General features: G+C 37.5%; 1 protein-coding gene across 1 annotated transcript in view; it reads right to left on the bottom strand.

Annotated features, from left to right (window-relative positions):
* Window positions 1–5,378: 5,378 nt before the first annotated feature.
* The window catches only part of LOC120223195 (soma ferritin-like), a 45,718-nt gene continuing 28,778 nt past the window's right edge, over window positions 5,379–22,318 (bottom strand). Inside the window, exons 4-7 of the mRNA XM_039221230.1 lie at window positions 16,633–16,776; window positions 15,480–15,605; window positions 14,276–14,414; window positions 5,379–5,422 (exon numbers count right to left, since the gene is read on the bottom strand). Coding sequence (XP_039077161.1) covers window positions 5,379–5,422; window positions 14,276–14,414; window positions 15,480–15,605; window positions 16,633–16,776 — 453 coding nt within the window. The remainder of the gene's footprint in view (window positions 5,423–14,275; window positions 14,415–15,479; window positions 15,606–16,632; window positions 16,777–22,318) is intronic.

The following is a 22,318-nucleotide window of genomic DNA, read 5'->3' as shown; positions in this document are numbered from 1 at the left end:
CTGGGCTGTCTGCCTTTCACTCATGAGAGAGATAACCCAGAAGAAAAACAATGCCAATTAATACCAACTGTAAAATGAGTTCTTATTTGTGATATACTTAGAACAGTGCTCACCACATATTGAGTGTTCAGTAAAAGTAAAACAAATCAGTTTAGAGGGGACAAGTGTGACTCCTAGGGTCTTAGTCACAAAGAGGCCTTATGGATGCTGGAGTGGGTTGGATAGTGTACACCCAAATTCATGTCTACCCAGAGTCTCAAAATATAACCTTATTTGGAATAAGTGGTTATAGCTGTAATTAGGATAAAGACTGATGATGTCATATGGATTAGGGTGGACTCTAAACCCAGTGAAAATTATAAGAGATAGAAGAGAAATACAGGGAAGAAGGAATGTGAAGATGGGGGCAGAGATTACAGTGACACATCTACAATCCAAGGAATCCCAAGAATTGCAGGCAGCCACCAGGTGCTGGGGAAGAGGCATAAAATGGTTTCTGCCTCAGAGCTTCCAGAAAGGACCAACCCTGATGATACTTTGAATTTAGATCCTTGGCCTACAGATTTATGAGAGAATCAATTTCTGTTGTTTTAAGAACCCCAGTTTGCAGGAGTTTGTTGTGGTGGCATCACAGAAAACTAATGCAGATTTCTGTCTTAAGTCTGCAAATTCTGCATTTGTTAGGTAGTGGAAGAATACAAACAAGTTTTATTCTAGAAGGTAAACTGCAAATATTCTTATGATCTTAACCCAAACAGATCTGTATATGCAAAGAATATCAATACAGTGAAAACATATACCAGTCTAAAAATATAAGCTTTTTTTTCTTTGCCAACCCATACACTTCTCTGAAAACTACTTTCCTTGAACCCTGGCAGCCATTGTTACGATGTATGAACTTGCCTTTCTTTTGTAACTGCAGCTGTTTGTCCCCAGGGGCAAGGGATTCCTGGCTTCTTAGGCTAAACAAAATCTTTTCCCTAGTACTTTGTAATTAGAGTTCAAAACTATTGGTTGGTTTTTACTGGCTTTCAAATGAAGGACACATCAAGTTGAGAGGGCTCAGGTGACCATGAGCCAACAACATGGAAAAACTGCAAAGAGAAAAAGAAAGAAGCAGACATACAGATACAGACTGGATAAAAGACTATCTAAGGGCACCTGGATGGTTTAGTGGGTTGTGTCCAACTCTTGATTTTGGTTCATATCATGATCTCATGGTCATAGGATTGAGCCCTGTGTTGGGCTCTGTTCTGGATACGGAGCCTACTTGAGATTTCTCTCCTTCTCCCTCTTCCCCTTCCCACTTGCTCTTTTCCCCTCTCTCTCCCTAAAAACAAAACAAAGTAAAACCAAAGAGAACATAAACAATAATAGCCCTAGAGAACAAGGGACCAAGAGGATCTTCATAACAGATTGATCACCACTGAGAGGCAGTTAGGGGATGGTGTATAAGACTTGGGGGGCTCTGATGCCAGATGGATTTGGGTGAGTTACTTGACCCTCTTGATTTCCTCACTGTAGTTGGGACTAATAACAATACCTCCATGAAACAGTTCCTTGGATTAAATGTAAGAAACACTTAGGATGAGTTAAGGTAAATTAAGTGCATTAATATGAAACACTTAGAAGTGTACATCACATGTATGCAGGAGATGTTGGCTGTTATTATTATTACCTTATCACCCAAAATAGCTTTTAAATCATCTCATGCTTCTTCTATCATTTTATGCTTATTGGTAAGTAGCACATTTAACTGGCTTTTCTATATACGTTTATACTTTTAGTTTTGCAGTACATTAAATTACCGTAACAAAGACTAAAAATTAGTCACAGCACAGGAAGTTTATTTTTTCCCTCTCTGACAGCATTTTAAGTCAATAAACATCCTATAACACAAATAAAATAGTAAAAAGCAACTTAGTTTCTGGGTATATTTATTGTGGGTATGTTTGTTTACACCTACTGATTCTCTTTCAATGTGCATAATTGGCACAGTCTTATTTTATTACATCAGTGTGTAAAGCAAGTCACAGTGCCTACTCTGGTTTAAACAAAAACATTGTATTAGAAGGGTCATCTGGGTGGCTCAGTGGGTTAAATGTCTGACTCCTGATCTCGGCTCATGGTTCATGAGATCAAGCACTTGTTATCCAGGGAGGTAAGCAATTAGTTTCAGCTTGCTAGCTTAGGAGGGTAGCAGAATTCCTATTAGAGAGGCAGTTGTACATCTGTTTAGGAAAATACATGAACAGATTTTGGCCTTCTAGGTCAGGTTCAGACAACGAAGAGTTTAGTAATTTGCCTATTACTGAAACAACAATTTTTAGTTTCTTCCTGAGTGAGTCTTGGAGATCCAAATTCTCAGATGTTGGAGGAATCCTGGAACAGAGAGGCCTGGCCCCACAATACCCTGGTTAGCCCCAAAGGGAATCTGCTAGAGGTGGCAGTACAGCAGAGAGGTTTTGGGGCAGAGATAGCTGTTACTCTTGAAAATTGGTTACTTTTTTGTGCTTTGCTGTAATTCCATTTCATCAGCCCCAAATCTTCAGTACCAACTGTTATGCACTAGTATTCAGGCACAAGACAGAGCTATTTAGAGCCAAACAGACATAGGAGCCACATGGGCTACACAGGAAGTCATCTTGACACAAAAGGTATACAGGAGCCTCTCATTGTGATGTAAATACCAGAGACGTCAGGGGACTCTGTGTGTCAGCTGTTTTTTTAAGAGCTTCTTTAGAAATTTGTTAATCTTTTTAGAGAAACTAGGCAGAACACAACTACTTGGGTTGTTAAATAATCTAGTAGCACATTTACTAGGGGCAATCTGCTTGTGCTTTACTTAAGGAATACTACTCAGAGATTAAGAAGAATGAAATTTCGCCATTTGCAACAATGTGGTTGGAACTAGAGGGTGTTATGCTAAGCAAAATAAGTCAGTCAGAGAAAGACAGATACCATGATTTCACTCATGTGGAATTTGAGATACTCGACAGACGAACATTGGGGAAGGGAAGGAAAAAAAAAAAAAAACTGAGAGGGAGGCAAACCATAAGAGACTCTCAAATACAGAGAACAAACTGAGGGTTGCTGGAGGGAAGGTGTGAAGCGGGGCTGGGTTAAATGGGTGATGGGCATTAAGGAGGACAGTTGTTGGGATGAGCCCTGCGTACCATATGTAAGAGATGAATCAGTGGTTTCTACTGAAAGCAAGATTACACTGTAGGTTAACTAAATTGAATATTAAAAAAAAAGGGGGGGGCAATAAGAAACCAGACATCCTTGCAGTGATAACTGTAGCAACTTGAAAAGGGCTTATGACTAGTTTCCAAACTCTGACACATCTGTAAGCACAATGGGGTGGACATTGGTGTGATGACTATTACAATGAGACCTTATCAATAAACCAAGGGTGCTAACATCAGCATTTGGAGGTTGTAGTAAATTGGCCTCCCCCCAATCCAGATATTAGGGAAATAAAATTACCCTTTAAAAGCAATGATGTTTTAAAAAGTTATTATTGGAACATGGACAGAACAGTGTAATAAACTCCCAAGGACTCTAACACCCAGTTTTATTAATAATCAAGCTAATTTCATCTTTATCCCATTCTCTATTCCCCTTCATAATTTTATCATTCCACTAATAAATATTTCAGTCTGTATCTCTAAAAAATGATTATTTTATACATAATGATAATATAATCATCACATTGAAAAATAATTGATAATAATTTCTTAATATCATTAAATATTCACATTTAAAAAATTTGTTTCAATTAGGATCAAACAAAGGCCACACTTCTCTTCCCCTCTTTTTTTTCCCATGTGATTTATTTGTTGAAGACTCTGGGACATTTGTCCTGTAGTTTCCCTTATTCTGGATTTTGTTGAGTACATTCCTGTTGTGTTGTTCAATAGATTTTTCTCTTCTGTGTATCCTATAGAGGGTAGTTAAATCTTGAGACTTGTTATGATATGGTTTAACTCCATCCTTTTTTTTTCTTTTCAAAATTATTTCATCAGTTGTAGTGGGTAATTTCATCAGGAGATATAAAATGTGTGACTGGCTTTATTTTTCTGTTAATATCAGCCATTGGTGATCACTGCCTAGTTATTTCTTAAAATATTCATTTATTTATTTATTTTGAGAGAGAGGGAGGGAGAGAATCCCAAGCAGGCTCTGCATTGTCAGCACAGAGTCCATTGCTGAGCTCGATCTCATGGACCATAAGATCATGAACTGAGCTGTAACCAAGTCGGTTGCTTAACCAACTGAGCTACCCAGGCACGCCATTGCCTAGGTTTTTTTGTTTGTTTGCTTTTAAATATTTTTTTAAATGTTTATTTCTGAGAGACAGAGTGTAAGCAGGGGAGGGCCAGAGAGAGAGGGAGACACAGAATCTGAAGCAACCTACAGACTCTAAGCTGTTAGCACAGAGCCTGATACAGGGCTTGAATCCATGAACTGTGAGATCATGACCTGAGCCAAAGTCAGATGCTTCACTTACTGAGCCCCTCAGGTGCTCTTTGCCTAGTTATTTTTAAGATTTGGCAAAAAGAAGTGTTATGCACACTGTATTATTTGGTACAAAGATAAATTTCTCTTATTAACTATTTGGTTAGTCTAAGGTAGTTCCTATAGGAAAGATAAGTTAAATCCTTGTTACCAGTTTTCAGAGTTTGAGTATGAATTAGGTATTATCCTTGAAAGGTGACCACTTTATTTTTAGTATTATTTATTATAATTAGTATATTATAATTATTTAATAATTACCTATTGTTATTAAGTACTTATTTTTTATTTAATATTTTACTAATAAATTTAAGCATATTTGGTATGTTTCAGTCCACTGTGGTTATTTTTCTCATGAAATTGGCTATCCTTACTGAAAGGAGGCCTCTTCAAGTTGGTTCTGAATTCTTTCTGACAACCTTGCTTTCTAATATGATAACAGTTTCAGGATTGTTAGTTTATTTCCTGACTCAGAACTACAAGCAGCCATTTCTCAAAGTAGCCTTAGTTCTATTTAGTGACAAATCATATTTAGAGATCAAGCTGAAGGTATCAGGGAGCTCATAGCACTTATTTCCAGGTGTTTTCATTGGACAGGAGTTAGGACTTTTTTAAAAAGGTAAATACATCATGAGCTCATTCTGATGTTCATAATTAAGTATCTACAGGATTTTTGCATAACCTCATTGATCCTACATTTATTTCTCCTTTATTCCATACAAGAAATCCAAGTTCTCAAAAACACCAATATAATTACTTATTTGTTTTGTCATGTGATAGGCACAGACAGCAGTGTCAAGAACACCACTATCAGCTACTGTACTGAAAGGTCATTGCTTTAAATTGTAAATCTGATCACATCACATCACATCTATCTCTAAACTCCTCATTTCTTTCCCATTCCCTGAAGAACAAAACCCGAGCATGTTAACACTCCATAACAGATACTTCATGATCTGACCCTGTACCATTGGTTTGGCCTGAAGTTCTCTGTTCCTCCTCCCTCCTGTTGAACTCTGAGTCATCCATCTAAGTACAGATCGGAAGCTTTTGTATTCCTCTAGTATAAATGGTCGCTCTTTCTCTGTTATTCCGTGCCTCCTACAGACTTTTATTCATGCTTTTACCAAACTGAATTCTCATTATTTACATTATAAGTGTGTTCTCTATTAGATTGTGCATGTTTCAATGGCAAGAGCCCATTTAATTTTGTATTCCCAGGATCTAAGGTAAGTCCATGATAAATAGAAGATGCTCAATTAATACTTGTTTAATTGATCTGATTTAGTATGACTGAAGAGTTACAACATCTAGCAGTTTTGTTTTCTGATGTTTAAGGAACTGTCTGTCGTGTTTTTAAGAAATTTTCTTTTCTGCTAGCAATAACATATTGCTAGGAATTAAAAAGAGGCACAAGGACATTATTCACAACGTCATAATTATTCTTGTATCGTTCAGTCTTATGGTAAATGCAATGATAATAGTAACATTAATATCTGTGAGCATCAGCAAACCTCTAGTCAATGACCCAGTAGTCATATCCCTAATGCTAACAGGCAGGATACTAGACAGTTTTCAGTGTCTGCGTTTTGCCCATTAAATAGATTGTATTTGTGTTATCACTCTTGATCAGGCTCAGTTCTGCCCCCACAGAGAACCAAGGCAGACAGTAAATTTATTCTCTGATATTCTTTTTTAACAGCTTTAAGCATTTGCTTTTCACAGTCATCAGGGAAATGAAGTTAAAACTACAATAGGATGGAGGGGATTACGAGGTATAAATTCCCCGCTGTGGAATAAATAAGTCACAGAGATGGGGTGCAGCATGGGGAACATAATCAATAATATTGTGATAATGTGATATGGTGCAGATGGTGATTACTCTTATCGTGGTGAGCATTAGTATGTATAGAATTGTTGAATCAAAATGTTGTACACCTGAAACTAATATAACATTGAATGTTAATTATACTTCAATAATAATCTACAATAGTATGCACTGTACACCCACTAGAGTAGCTAACATTGAAAAGTTAATTCAGTTTTCAACTTTTCCATGTAAAAACATTCTTCATATGTTAATAAATTGTCTTTTATTTCCCCTTCTTTTTCTCTAACAGCATCTATATAGATGCCAGGCCACTTCTGCTCTCTCCCTACCCTCTTTCTTATTTCTCATTGTTGTTTGAGTTGGAAATTTCTGGGTCATCTATTTTCCAGAGTTTCTTGTAGGTGAGAAGTTGCCAGATTAGCGATCTAGGCTAAGTGACTCTCTTTTTGTTAGTCACAAAATCAATTGCCTTCCTCCAGCCTAATTTGTCTTTATGAAGGCTTGCCTTTTTCTATCTATGTACCTAATAGTTCAGAATGGCCTTTCTACCAGCCCAGTCCTATTCCTGAACCATCTCTAGCAGAAAAAGGATGTGGTTTTTGCACTCAGGAGTACTGCTCACATTTGGGCAGTAGACATTTTAGTATGTGTGCTTATGATGTATATTAGTACTGGATTCTCTGTCTTCCACTGTCTCCCTTTATGTATCCTGGATGATCACTAGTTTTATCATCTGAAGTCAGCAGGTTTAGTTCAGGAAACCACAACAGTGCTCCAAGTGTTTCTGAGAACAGGGTGTGCAGAAGAGTTTTAGAAGCACCAGATGTTAGAAATCAACAGTAAATATTTACTCCCTAAAGGATGAGGCCTCTCATCAGTGACAACTGCTGTGATCAAAGAGGGCAGGTGTAACAGGAGAATTGAAGACAGTGGGTTTAGAATCTATTTGGGTGAGGACTCACACAGAGGTGGAAAATTCAAGAAAATAGCACTTCTAAAAGAAAGGGGAGGTAGAAAGTGGCAGTGAGAGGCAGGATCCCCTGGTGAAGGTGGCCTCTTCACAAGAGGTAGTGAAGATACCATAGAAGCTTGAGGCTGGTGATAGGAGCCTTTTTGAACCACGTTAAGATGTGAAATTTAATGAAGTTAGGTCCCAGAAGTGGCATTTATCATAGTAAGAGAGGAAGGAGCTCTTTAGCTGAGAAACTGGGAAAGCTACCCTTTCCCTTGCTTCAAAAGATTCTCCTTTCTAATTGAGAAAATCCAGCTCATTCAAACATGATCAGCAAAGTGCTTGTGCAGCTAGAACTAGATCCAGAGAAAACTACTCTAGGAAAACAAAAGAACAAAAAAGAACTGAAAATAAATACAAAACTTTTGTGTAGACTATAAACACTCATTAGAAAAATATTGCTCCAAAGCCGAGAAATACTGCAACACAACATCCCAACATGAATAAAGGGAGAAAAAGTTATGATGTACTCGCAACCAGGAAAGAAGGTAATAATAAAAAAAAATAAATACAAGGGGCACGTGGGTGGCTCAGTCGGTTAAATGTCTGACTTCTGCTTAGGTCATGATCCCACAGTTGGTGAGTTCAAGCCCTGTGTCAGGCTCTGTGCTGACAGCTTGGAGCTTAGAGCCTGCTTTGGATTCTGTGAGTCCCTCTCTTTTCCCCTCTCCTGCTTGCTCTCTCTTTTTCTCTGTCTCAAAAAAAGAAAAATACATACATACATACAAGAAGTCAGGGAAGACAGAGCCAACAAAGAGAAGGTGATGGTCAGTCAAAGAAGTATGTGAAATGATTAACTAGTAAAATTAGGAAAGAAATAGAAGACACAGAAAAAATAATTTTGAAAAAAAATATTTTTAATGTTATTTATGTTTGAGAGACAGACCATAAGCAGGGAAGGGGCAGAAAGAGAGGGAGGCAAAGAATCCAAAGCAGATTCCAGGCTCTGAGCTGTCAGCACAGAGCGTGACAGGGGCAAGAGAACCCACAAACGGTGAGATCATGACCTGAGCCAAAGTCGGATGCTTAACTGACTGAGCCACCCAGGCGCCCCCAAAATCATTTTATAAATAAAGACTCAATTACAAGGAGTATAAGGGGAAACGGATACTATATAAAGTGTAACACAAGACAGAAAACATATACACATGTGAGAAGTGAAGAAAGTGAAAGAAATAAGTAAAAATATTTTTTTACTTACATTTTAGTTACTTAACACACAGTGCAGTATTGGTTTCAGGAGTAGATTTCAGTGATTCATCACTTACATATAACACCCACTGCTCATCACAAAAAATGGCTTCCATAATACCCATCACCCATCTCCCCATCTCCCACCCACTCCCTCCATCAACCTTCAGTTTGTTCTCTATCATTAAGAGTCTTTTGTGGTTTGTTTCCCTCTCTTCTCTTTTTCTCCCCCTTTCCATATGTTCATCTGTTTTGTTTCTTAAATTCCACAAATGAATGAAATCATATGGTATTTGTTCTCTTATTGACTTATTTTACTTAACATAATACATTCTAGCTCCATCCACATCATTGCAAATGCCAAGATTTCATTCTTTTTGGTGGCTTAGTAATATTCCGCCATATGTAGATATTCCACATCTTCTTTTTCCAGTCATCAGTTGGTGGGCATTTGAGCTCTCTCCATAGTTTGGTTATTGTTGATAATGCTGCTATAAACATTGGGGTGCACATAACCCTTCAAATCTGTGTTTTTGTATCCTTTTAGTAAGTACCTGCTAGTGCCATTGCTAGATCATAGGGATTTCTTTGGAAAAGTGTCTATTCATGTCTTCTGCCCATTTCTTCACTGGCTTATTTCTTTCTTGGGTGTTGGGTTTGATAAGTTCTTTATAGATTTTGGATACTAATCCTTTATCAGAGATGTCATTTGCAAATATCTTCTCCCATTCCATACACCACTTTTAGTTTGGTTAATTGTTTCCTCTGCTGTGCAGAAGACTTTTATGTTGATGAGGTCGCAATAGTTCATGTTTACTTTTGTTTCCTTTGCCTCCTGAGATGTATCTAGTAAGAAGTTGCTGTGGCCGAGGCCAAAGACTTTCCTTCCTATGTTCCCCTCTAGGATTTTGATAGTTTCCTGTCTCACATTTAGGTCTTTCATCCAGTTTGAATTTATTTTTGTGTATGCTGTAAGAAAGTGATTAGTTTAATTTTTCTGCTTAATGCTGTCCAGTTTTCCCAACACCATTTGTTGATGGGACTATCTTTTTTCCATTGGATATTCTTCCCTGCTTTGTCAAAGATTAGTTGACCGTATGGTTGTGGGTCCATTTCTGGGTTCTCTGTTCTGTTCCATTGATCTGTGTTTTTGTGCCAGTACCTGTCTTAATGACTACAGCTTTGTAATATAGCTTGATGTCTGGAATTGCGATGTCTCCAATTTTGTTTTTCTTTTTTCAGGATTGCTTTGACTATTTGGGATCCTTTGTGGTTCCATACAAATTTTAGTCTTGTTTGTTCTAGCTCTGTGAAAAATTACTGGTAGTCTTTTGATAGGGATTGCATTAAATGTGTAGATTTATTTGGGCTGTATAGACATTTTAACAGTGTCTGTTCCTCCAATTTATGAGCATGGAATGCTTTTCCATTTCTTTGTGTCCTCTTCAATTTCTTCCATAAGAGAGAATCTCAAGCAGGCTCCATGTTGTCAGAGTGGAGTCCATGAAGTCAGGAGATCATGACCTGAGCCCAAACCAAGAGTCAGATGCTTAACCAACTGAGCCACCCAGTCACCTCTCATTTCTTTTTAAAAATTTTTAATGTTTATTTATTTTTGAGAGAAATAGAGTGAGAGAGACCAAGAGCACACGAGTGGGAAAGGGGCAGAGAGAGAGGGAGACGCAGAATCCAGAGGAGGCTCCAGGTTCTGGTCTGTCAGCATAGAGCCCACTGTGGGGCTTGAACTCATGAACCTGAGATTATGACCTGAGCCAAAGTCGGATGCTCAACTGACTGAGCCACCCAGGTGCCCCAGGCACCTCTCATTTCTAATTGAAAGAAAGTCAAATTGGCACAGCTATTGTCAATTCTAACAGAAATGAAACAATATTTATCAGATATCTAAGGAAAGGAAGTTTGAACCAACAATTTTAAATCCATTCAAGCTGTCCTTCAAGTGTCAACACTACAGGCAACAATTTGTGCAAATTCAAGAACTCGGGGAATACACTCTATATTAGGTCTTACTGAAGCATCTCCCAAAGAACAAAATTTATTCATCCAAAAGATGATCAGGGAAACTTCACCAAAAAGACTAGGGGTGAACATTAGAACTAGGACTAAAACAAGAGCTAACTTAAGGGGTACAAAATAAAATACACATACAAACATTTATATAAATCTTCAATGTGGAGGCTATTATTTTAAAAATTATCGTTCTCAATATATTTTTATTCTAGTGCCTGCCTTTGTTTTTACGTTTTTTAAAATGTTTTTTATTTATTTTTTGAGAGTTAGAGAGAGTGTGAGCAGGAGATGGTCAGAGAGAGAGGGAGATACAAAATCTGAAGACAGGCTCCAGGCTCTGAGCTAGCTGTCAGCACAGAGCCTGACATGGGGCTTGAACCCATGAGCCACAAGATCATGACCTGAGCTGAAGTCAGATGCTCAACCGACTGAGCCACCCAGGTACCCCTAGTGCCTGCCTTTATAATTAGGCTTTTATATAATACCCTTAGAATGTTCTTTATTCAGACAATAGCTATTGATTCCTATTATGAACATCAAGTGAGTTAACTTGTAACTTCTTCCTCCTGTCTTTTCTCTGTAACTTGCTGTACCCAGTTTTAGTCAATATCATTTGTTTTGGAATAAATTGTGTTCTCCAAAACTTCATGGGATAGATGTATGCTACTTTTGCAAGGAAATGTCCTACCTTTTTCCAAAGTGGTTGCACTACTTCTCATCATCACCAACAATGTTGAGAGCTTAAGTTGTTTTATCATCTTGCCAGCCTATGGGTGTTGACAGTTATTTTAATTTTAGCTAGTGTGATGAGTAGGTAGTAAATTAGTATTTCTTTGTGGTCTTTGTATTTCTTAATGATGTTAAGCAACTTTTATGTATGTTCCCATGTTTTTCCCTGTGATGAAGTCTATTTCTTAGTACTCAATTGTCTAAACCCTCAAAATCCCTTTGGGATTATGACCCAAATTGTTTAGTCCTATACATTGATTTGGAAGAGGTCACAAACTTAATCTTTCCTCTTTCCACTCTTCAAAGCTTTTAACTCTTTCAGGTAGCATTTTTATTTCATATAGTCTTCAAGTTACTTTTTTTAAGGATTATTCTTAGACCTAGATATTTTATGTATTTGTGGATATTATATTTTTTAATGTTTCTCTGTTTATTGATTATACATAGGAAAGATTGGCTTGTAGATATTTTTCCTATATCCAGCAACATTATTAAGCTTTCTTGTAAGTTATAATAGTTTTTCAGTTCTAGTTATAATCGTGTCACATTAATGAAGTGTTTTTAAGCAGATATAGTTTCTTTTCCTTTAGTTTTTCTATTGCATTGTCTGGAATAGTGGTTCTTAAGCAGAAAGATTTTGCCCCTCAGACATTTAGCAATGTCTGGAAACAGTTTTGATTGTCACAACTCTCTGGTAAGTTAAGGCCAAGGATGCTGCTAGACAGTTTACAATGTGTAGGAAAGAGTCATTTGGTTCAAATGTCAATACTGCTGAGATTGAGAAACCCTGCTCCAGAACCTCTAGTGATATACTAATTAGTGTTGAAGTTAAAGCAATCTTGCCTTATTCTTGATTTTAATGTGAATGTCTATCATTGATATAAAATTTGATTTAAGTTAATTAGAATTATAAAAGAAGGAATTTATTCAAGAATGCTTTGTGAACTAGTAATTCTCCAGTGGTGACAAGCTAATCATGGAAGGGCCTCTCAAAAAGAAGAAGTTGTAGAAATGGTGTGAGAAGGTAGGTAAAGAAATCCATTATGTGGTTGATGATTGCCAGGGAACATTCCCTTCCTCACTGGAATTACTACAGTATAAAGTACTATGCAAAATTAGTTAATATCAGCTAGATTACATTGGACCTGCACACCTTTCAATTTTGCCATTAAAACAATGATATCACTCACAGTGAAGGTCTTCTTTAGGTTAGAAACTTATCTGAACTCCATGTTTTTATGTCTGAATAGGTCTATTCAGCCTCAACTCTTATTTTTCCTAATTAGCATTTTGAAGACATTTTTCAAATTCTTCTTTTCATCTAATATTGATGAGAAAGCTGTTATTAATGGTTCAGTTTTCATTCCTTATATCTTATGGGGACCTTTTTTATTCTTTTATTTTTTTATTTTTAAATTTTTTTTTAATGTTTTTATTTCTAGGGGAGAGAGACAGCGTGAGCAGGGGAGAGTCAGAGAGAGAGGGAGTCACAGACTGAAACAGGCTCCAGGCTATGAGCTGGCAGTCAGCACAGAGCCCGAAGCGGGGCTGGAACCCACGAACCGTGAGATCATGACCTAAGCGAAAGTCGGACGCTTAACCGACTAAGCCACCCAGGCGCCCCGACCTTTTTTATTCTTGATGCAGTAAAATTTCACTACGATCAATCTTTTCCCTCACTTTCTCTTTCCTCTTGGAGCTCTAATTAGATCTTTTGTTGGAACTACATGATTTAATATCTTAAATACCATTTCTTTGTTTCTTTGGTGGAGAATTTCTTAGCTTACATTTAAATCATTTGTTTAATTAGCTGTGTTTGAATATTCAGTCCATTTGTTAACTTGATTTCTTTTTACCCTAAGATATCATTTAATTGGCTCTTTATGATCACTTATTGCTTCAAAAAAAAAAATATCCCTTTTTTTGCCCAAGATTCTATCTTACTTTCAGTTACCTGTTTTCTTGTAATTGCTTTTATCATGTATTGGTTTTCCTCAAGTGTAATAATTGACACTATTTTACAAACTAACAGAATACATAACCTGAGTAGGTATTGTTCTACATATTTTACATATTACTTAATCCTCTTGTTAACTATAAACTAAATACTATTAACCCCACTCCATAGACAACTACAGTGAGTCAATGAGGTAAAAAGTTTATTCAAAGCATTGGAGCTAGTAAGTTTTGGGATGACAACATAATCCTATAGAGCAATCTTTCTTCCCAGGTTGTATAGGAGTCACATGAGGCCCTTGGGTCTGTCTGACCCAAGTTTGCATGCTCATTATTTGCTCCTAAAGCAATTAGGCTGGTGGCTGCCAGGTGGCCAACAGTGGAGTGGGTAAGGACAGCCACATACTTGTCTTCAATGCCTTCCTTGCCTGTGTACCCTCCTATTCCCTATGCCTACCTTCAACTATGAAAGGACACTTGGGTTGCAGCTGCCTGTCCATTGTGCACTTTCAAGTGAGTCACCATTTCTAGGCCAAAAGCTCGTTTTCAAGTTTAGCTTTGCATTTAGGAGAAAACCCTACTATTTCGTAGACTTAAAATATGTATACAAGCTAGAGGGGAGGTGAGCTTTAGTAAGACCTACAGAAATTACTATTTAATTTCTATTATATCCACTTGGACTGGTTGAATTTATCGAATCCTGACTGTGCATCTGGGGGTTGTTGGGACTATGAGGGAAGGCTTTAAGTGTAATGTACCCACTGTTCCAAGAAGCTTTCACCAAACTCACACTGATGGAAATAACCCTTCTTGTACTCCAATAGCAATTTCTTTAACACAGTTATAATGCAAGACCAATTTATTTCCATGTACAACAATGAAGATTGAGATACTAGATAAAAAGGAAAGCAGTCTTCTGTCAAATAGAGATCAAGATTCTTAAGTAGCTTTTTGAAACCTATTACAGTGGAAGACTTGCTTTGTTGCCTTAAGATGTTAAGCCTGTTTACCTGATGGTTCACCAAGGCTTTCAGGTGTGACTTCCTTCTCAGTCAGCCTATCTAATTCCTTTTGATAGCTACGTTGGTATTCCAGATAGTTTATGTTCCTTTTCTGTTTATCCGGGAACTTTTTCAGGAAGTTTAGGAGCTACAAAAATAAAACAGCAAAGGACTCATTGAAGACCTTTGTCTGCAATGGGAGATGATGTAAATCTTGCTACCCAACTTCTACTGCATGGACCAGCAGTTCTGGGAGCTTGTCAGAAGTGCAGAATCTCACCCAGACCTAAGAAATCAGATTTTAAGAAGAGACTAGGCTATTCATATGCATGTTGAAATTCCAAGAGGTTTAAAACATTCAAGACCTCCAGATGATTACAAATATCCACTTTCAATGAATTTAAGTGTTAGGGCATCTCCTCAAAAGCATAGTTAATTTAAGTAAGGAGCTCCTACTGCAATGGTATTCTACCCTGTCTATTTGGATCATATGGAGGTTCTGAGTAGGCATCCCATACCCCAATCCTGAAGATTTAAGTGGTATAGCATAAGACCCAGTCATCTGTAGCTCTTCAGAACTTGTGAGTCCAATATCTTCTAAGGTTGATAACTTTTATATTAGAACAGTTTTTTTCCATGGACTTTTAGAAGCAAGGGAGTTGGTAACAAAGTTACTGCTACAAGGTTGAGTGTTCACCATTAACCAAGAAGACTTCAGAAAAGTCTATAGGGTAAGAGGTCTAAGAGTCACTGTTAATATTCAGTTTTGCAGGGACACTCAAGGATAGTTCTCAAAGTATAGCCCCTGGTCAGCAACATCACCTGGAAACTTGTTAGAAATGCAAATTCTTGGATACCACATAAAACCAATTGAAATAGAAATTCTGGGGGTAAAACCCAGCAGTTTATTTCAGTAAGTCCTCCAGGTGATTCTGTTATCTATTAAAATGTAAGCACATTTGGTCTAAGATTTACAAGCCAGCAACATTATCCAGAGTGTACCATTCCTAGCAAGTCTTCTCTATCTTGTGTTGAGTTGCACTCCTTGCCAGTACACCTACTCTTCCCACACCAACGTACTCCCAGAAATAAGTTCATATACATCCTTGGGGGAAAACAAGCATGTATTGGATGATTTTTTTTAACCCATTTCTTAGAAGTAAGTTATAATTAGAAGTTAAAGACGTCCTTGCTTTCAGAGTTAACTACTTACATCAATTTCACTATTCTGAGAAGCCAAGCTCATCAGGTCTTGCAGGAGTTTGCTTAATGTGTTTTCCAACTGCAGAGCAGACTCTATAGCTTGAATGCCAGTTCCCCAGTTTTCTATGTCAGGCCTCTGTTGAAGAACAAGAAAGTCATTTTTCTACCTCAGAACCTTTGTTAAACTCTACACCTTGGGTTCCCTTATGATTAGGTTTACATAGGCTAATAGTTTCCAAACTTTGTGCCACAATGGAATCAGCAGAACGTCTTAATTATTCATGCAGAAGTTCTGGATTAATTGGCATGGAAGGTAACATGGTATCAAGATATTTAAAGGCTCCCCATATAATTTTAATATATTACAAATCTTGATTACTACTAGTACAGTTACATGCACTTTGGAATTCCATGATGGTGGTTCAGTTCTGTTACTACTAGACATTTCGTTCTCTTTGTGAAGCTGGAGTTAAAAGAATCTGTCAATTAGTAGGAATATTTCTGCATTTAATACACCCAGTTAAGATTTAGATGGTCTGTTGGAGTGTATATCCCAGTGAAAAAACAATGTTTTACTACATTGAGGACAGCCATATTAGATACCCAAATGTGCATCTGAATTAGACTAAAAATCTAATGTAAGATGTTAACACATTTAGGAAGAAGTCGTTAGAGGAGTGCTTCTCAAATTATGCAGAGCATTAGAATCACCTGGAAAGCTTGTTAAGTTACCACTCCTTGGGCCCTACCCCTAGAGAATCTGAATCAGTTTGTCCTGTTGGGTTCATAAATTTGCAGTTTTATTAAGTTCCCAGGTGATGCTGATGCTGCTGGTCTATTAAAACAAACAACAAGGAGCCCCTGGCTGGCTCAGTGGGAAGAACATCCGACTTTTAGTCCCAGGGTCAGGAGTTTGAGCCCCATGTTAGGTGTAAAGATTATATAAGTTAAAAATATATACATAAAGAAAAACCAAACAAGCATTTGGTGACTAAGATTTACTTACAATATGAAGAGATTAAAACACATGCTTGCCCTCAAAGTCTGTTGCTATAATCCCATGTGAGAACATGAGTAACCTTACAAGTTAGGTAGCAACTAATCATTTGGCTCTCTGGGCCCATGGAGATCGTCATAACAAAGTAACAAATTTACATAGTCACCTTAATCACCGGAAGGCAGATTTTACTCTGATGCTCTCTTAAAAATGTTATGAACTGCTTTGCATGTTCTTTCTTCACTTCAATTTGGTCTTCAAAGAAGGTGAGATAAAGAGGAGCTTCCGTCTCTTCATCGTAGTAATAGGACTGGAACAGGAATGAGAATGGGATCAGAATGGAGGTGAGAAACTGAATTTGAAGACTGAAAATCTTATACAAGCTAACTTCATTATTTCTGTGGTTGCCCAAAAGGGGCCTTCTTTATTCTTTCCCTAGTTCGTTCTTTGATTTTCAGAAGGCCTTGGCTGTCTTTCTGAACCCAGGCTACCTCAATGAGAAGTCCCCCAGATTCTAATATGTGGGTGTCTAATCTTTGGCCATTAGGGACATTTTAAGAGTCAGATTTGTGAATCTGACATGCTGGCACTTATATCCAGTAAACATGTAGAAATGCTGGGAGAAGGCCAATATAAATTGACATTTTAAATGTCAATCTATTTCATCAATCCTAATATATCTAAAAGATCATATGGGTGAAAAATTATTTAGTCTTCCCACATACATAATGCTCATATAGCATTGGGCAACCACAAGAAAGAACTGTGATTCTCCCTATCATCTCCCAGAGCTTGCACTTGAAGCTCCAAATCATTGGGCCACAGTGCAGCAAAACCCTAGCCACCAAGTTACTGTCTCATCTAGTATCAAACTACAAACATGGCCATAGCTACCATTACTAAAGATACAGAGGATATGTCATCACCCAAATCAGAGCTGAAACCTCCCTTACAGCACCTCAAGAACTCATACTAACCATACTTAAGTAAGCGTCACTGACATTCAACTCATAAGATGCTATATAATTAACAGCAACCCTACAGGCCTCAGAGAGGACTCTTGGAGGCTGGGATCCCATCTTAGCTTTAGAGAACACCAGGCATAAAAAGCGCTACCGATTAACGTAGAAGACTTCTTAAATACTAACAGGCATATAGCCAGCCCACTTCCATCCAGCTGAAAATCAGATGAAATTCCATCCAGCTGAGATTAACAGCTACTAATCTACCAATGAGGATGTTGTTTCTGCATGAAAAAACCAATCTGACCTAAGAAAAATAGGAGGAGGCCCCTAATCCTCCTAACTCTCCTAGCAGTGTTCAGTTTTCTCCCTCATTTTCACTCTGAATATGAGAAAGTTAATACATTTCCTGAATAGGGAAACATTAACAGAGTAGCTGCATTACATTTCATGTTCTTCTTTTTTCAAAAACTCTTTGTGGCATATCATGCTAGGTCCTGTGGGGAATCAAGGAAGACTGACTAAAATGCATTCTTTGCCTAATAGGTGACATATCTCCCACCTCATAAGTTCTCAACACACAAATTGATCTTAAGGTAGGATATGATGGGAGTTCTAAAGTGTCAAAAGCACATTTAGCTGAGAGGATTGGGACAGATTTTATTCATAAATTGGCATTTGAAATTGGCCTTGGAGGGTGGGTGAAATGTAGAGAAATGGAAATGGAAGCAGGGCATTCCACCTGGAGAACAGGAACACAGAGGCTGTAGGGACAAGATATATAGTGGGTTCTCCAAACTGCAGAAGACTGCTTCATTTAGCAACCTTTTGGCTCCTTCCTCAAACTGTCCCCAAAGTCCCTATCTGTCTCATCATATACCTTCTTTATTTGCCTCCTTTCAGGGCAGAGACTGTTTTACTTATTTTGGTATTCCCATAGCCCATAATGGAGTATTTTGTAAATAATAGGTATTAAGTCAACATTTATTAAATAAAAATATATTTTATATGCACAGCCCTGTAAAATTTCCCATAGTCTGGTGGATTCTTAGTTTGAGCCTAAGCTATGTTTAGTTGAATTGAAATAGAAGAGACAAATCATCAAAAGTCTATGAGGCAGTAAGGAGCGAGAGCAGCTCCCAAGGGAGAGCTTTTCCTAAGAGAAGTACCCAAGCATTCCAAGTTTGGCCCAGTCACAAAGATAAGGTCATCAAAGGGAAGGAATCATTATAAAAGGTCCTAACATTGTCACTTTTGTTCCCTGACCCAACATTGCCTTTGTCCCCACTTGAATTCATGCCTTAATCCCAGGGAAGTACTTTTAGGTGCTTCTCAAACTGTTGTTTGAATATGAATCACCTGGGGTTCTTGTTAAAATGCACATTCAGATTTAGGAAACTGAGATTCTGCATTTCTTTCCTTCTTCCTCCCTCCCTTTCTTTCTTCCTTCCTCCCTCCCTTTCTTTCTTCCTTCCTTCCTCTTTTCTTTCTTTCTTTCTTTCTTTCTTTCTTTCTTTCTTTCTTTCTTTCTTTCTTTCTTTCTTTCTTTCTTTCTTTCTCTCTTTCTCTTTCTCACTCTCTCTTTCAGAGAGAGTGTATGCAAGGAGGGGAGAAGGGCAGAGGGAGAGAAAACCTTAGGAGCCTGACACAGAGCTCAATCCCATGACTCTGGGATCATCACCCTAGCAGAAAACAAGAGTTGGATGCTCAAACGTTTGAGCCACCCAGCCACCCTGAGATTCTGCATTTCTAAAAAGTCTGCCAAATGCTACTGGTCTATGAACCATATTTTGAGTAGCAAAGGTGCCAAGACATGGAATATATATAGCACTGCCGAGGAGCCCTCTACCAGGAGAGGAGAAGCGGGCCTTCCACACGGCTTCTCCACACACCCACAGGGCTCAGGCCTGCCAGGGAGTCAAGAGCTTCCATGGCAGCAGCCTGGGAAGGCAGCAGAGCCAGGGCACTCAGCAACAAGAGGAAAATGATAGTTAACCAGATGATTAACTGGTTGTGCTCACGGTATGTGTAAAACATTACCTGAACTCCCAAAAGAATTTAAGGAAACTTGTCAGGAGATTAGAGTCCTGTGTGAACAGATGGGGAAAAGTGACAATAAAATCTGGACTATTACTTTAATATGAACCCATCTACAAAACAGTAAATTTGGAAGATAAAGTTCTTACTTACAGGGAGATATTATGAGCGTTAGATAATTTCCAGATTATATATAAGATCTTCTCATGTAAACATTCCATAATTCTACCATTCCAAAACACAGAACTAAATATGTATGAAGAAAATGTTCCTGTTCTTGTGGGCTAAATATTATTAAGAAACATTACTATCTAATCACTTAAAAACAATATATAGAAAAAAAGAGAGGAAAGAAACACATCATCAATATATCAGTAACAGTTGTGTGAGTATGGGAACCTTACAGGTGATTTTTTTTTCTATTTTTCATATTTTTTCAAGCTTTATAATCTATATATGTATTTTTCATTTTGAAAAAGAACCTAAGAAAACCTCTCTAGAGAATTAACATAATGCTTTTCTCTAATGGAAGCTCCACACACATATTTATGAACATAGTATTTGTTTTCTAATTATAAATGTAGTGTATGATCACTATAAAGTATCCCAAAATTACAATATACAATGTAGAAGTGAAAGGCCAATGGTAACACTGTAGTTCCTATACATATATTTAAATCTAATTTCACCCATAATGCCACTATTACATTTTGATAACCTAATGAATTGACTTTTGAATTATGGAAAATTATTAGACTGGTCTATGCACCCTTTCCCCTGGAATGTGCTAGAAATACAAAGACTTTTTTAAAAAAATTATATAATTCCTCTTAAAGTTTTTTGGGTTTTTTAAAATATTTATTTTTGATAGAGACAGAGCATGAGGCGGGGGGGGGGGGGTGGGAAGGGCAGAGACAGAGGGAAACACAGATCTGAGCTTCAGGCTCTGAGTTGTCAGCACAGAGCCGGACTTGGGGCTTGAACTCATGAACTGTGAGATCATGACCTGAGCTGAAGTCAAGAGCCAGATGCTTAACCAACTGAGTCACCTGGGCATCCCTTCTTAAAGTTTTTTTAAACCTAATCCACACTTTTTGTCCTGTTAGTTCACCTTATCATCTTCCTGATGATTAAGGAAGCAAGGGGCTCTCTTCTGGACTTGATTCCAAGCAAGAAATTTTTATCTTTAAAAGTAAAATATCTTTAGTGGAGCATTTATTATTCTCTTTATTATGTTCTTTGTGCACATGTTGTCCCTATTTGTTTTTGTAAGCCTCATGAGGAGAGAGCCTACATTTCAATCACCTTTGTATCTCCCAGAGCCTGTAATACAGTAGAAAGCACTCAGTGAATTATAGTGACTGAACAATTTGAAAGTAAAAAGGGACCTAAAAGTTTAAAGTTGTTGCCTATCAAGAAAGGAACAATGGGCAGAGCAAAATAAATACTTTGCACTTTGGGAAAGCAGATTTCAAAAGTTCCCAAAAATCATGTGGGAGGGAGATAGCAGGGAATTCTGTCATCTTTGAAAGAAAAGACAATATTTAAACAATCCCAGGCACTGAGTGGGTTTTTAAAAAGGGTTTATGGGTGAAAGAGTAAATGAGTGAGGTAATTTATTAAAATAGTTCAATAGTAAGCCTTGACGCTAAGATTCACGCATGAGTCTGGTGAGAAAGAAAGGGATGGCATTTACAGAAATCCTTGTACCTGCACACATCCTGCAGCCTCTACCTCCAGACTTAACATGGCTGTCATATCCTCCAAAACGTGTTTTCTAACTTTGACAGTCTATGTTTAGCATCCCCCCTTCATGCACCTTGGTTATAGTAATTCTTTTCACACCTTTGTAACTGCTTGCTGACCTGTATGTCTTCTCTACTAGTTAGTGTATGAGCTCCTTCAAAGTAGTTGCTCGTGTCATGACTTGGTATTGCCATCATCTAGCAAAGACTAGGACATAGCAGATTGTTGATAGATATCCATTCACTATGAAACAGTAAGTAAATGGGTCAAATGTTTAAAGGGGAAACACAAAAAGATGGAAGACAAATATATGAGGGGAATGAAAATGTAAGAGAAGTATTAGGAAATATAAACATTCATGTGTGTTAGGGCTTAGGAATATATATATTTTTAAAGCTAACACCAACAAATCTCATATATTAATAGAGAAATACAAGTGTCACTGTAGGGACGTAAGAAGTAGAAGGAAAGTCTAAGTAGTGTAGGAGGGAATAAAAGAGCACCTAGATAATTTCAATCAGGGCACATGTCCAATTCTAGGTGACCTTTACTCTTTGGGTGAAATAATGATTTCTGGAACTGACTTAAGAAAACCACTATTGGTAGTATTTAAAGAATAATGGAGAGAAATGCCAAAATACAACTAAAGGCTTTTATATCTTGGTGGAAAGATGCAAGAATTTGCACTAGATATGATATGATTACCCCCATCAGCATCTAAAAATGAAAGACAGCTGTTTATTGGGTTGGGAACCACTTAGCATAAGGCTCTGGTGACATATTACAAGGCATTAATACTCCATCTTCTTTTCCTTTTATTTTTCTTAAGTCAACATTTTGGATGAATAGAGTTTGACACTTTAATCAATTAGCATGCATAATGACAGATTAAAGGCCAACAGAAGTCAACAGGTAAAATCAAATTGGCTGAAGTTAATATGATAAAATATAACTAAAGATGAATGTAAAATCCTGTATTTCAGTTCAGTAATTTAATAATTCATAATCAGGAAGAGGGAGAGCTTATTGTAAGACTTGGATTTTTAATTAGTTGAATCCTCACCATGACCAGAGTTGGCAGAAAAACAAATGCAGTTCACTTTGACC

This window comes from Hyaena hyaena, unplaced genomic scaffold (genome assembly GCF_003009895.1).
Source record: "Hyaena hyaena isolate Hyena2069 unplaced genomic scaffold, ASM300989v1 scaffold_969, whole genome shotgun sequence".
Taxonomy (NCBI): Eukaryota; Metazoa; Chordata; class Mammalia; order Carnivora; family Hyaenidae; genus Hyaena; species Hyaena hyaena.
This window is presented reverse-complemented; position numbering and strand designations above follow the sequence as displayed.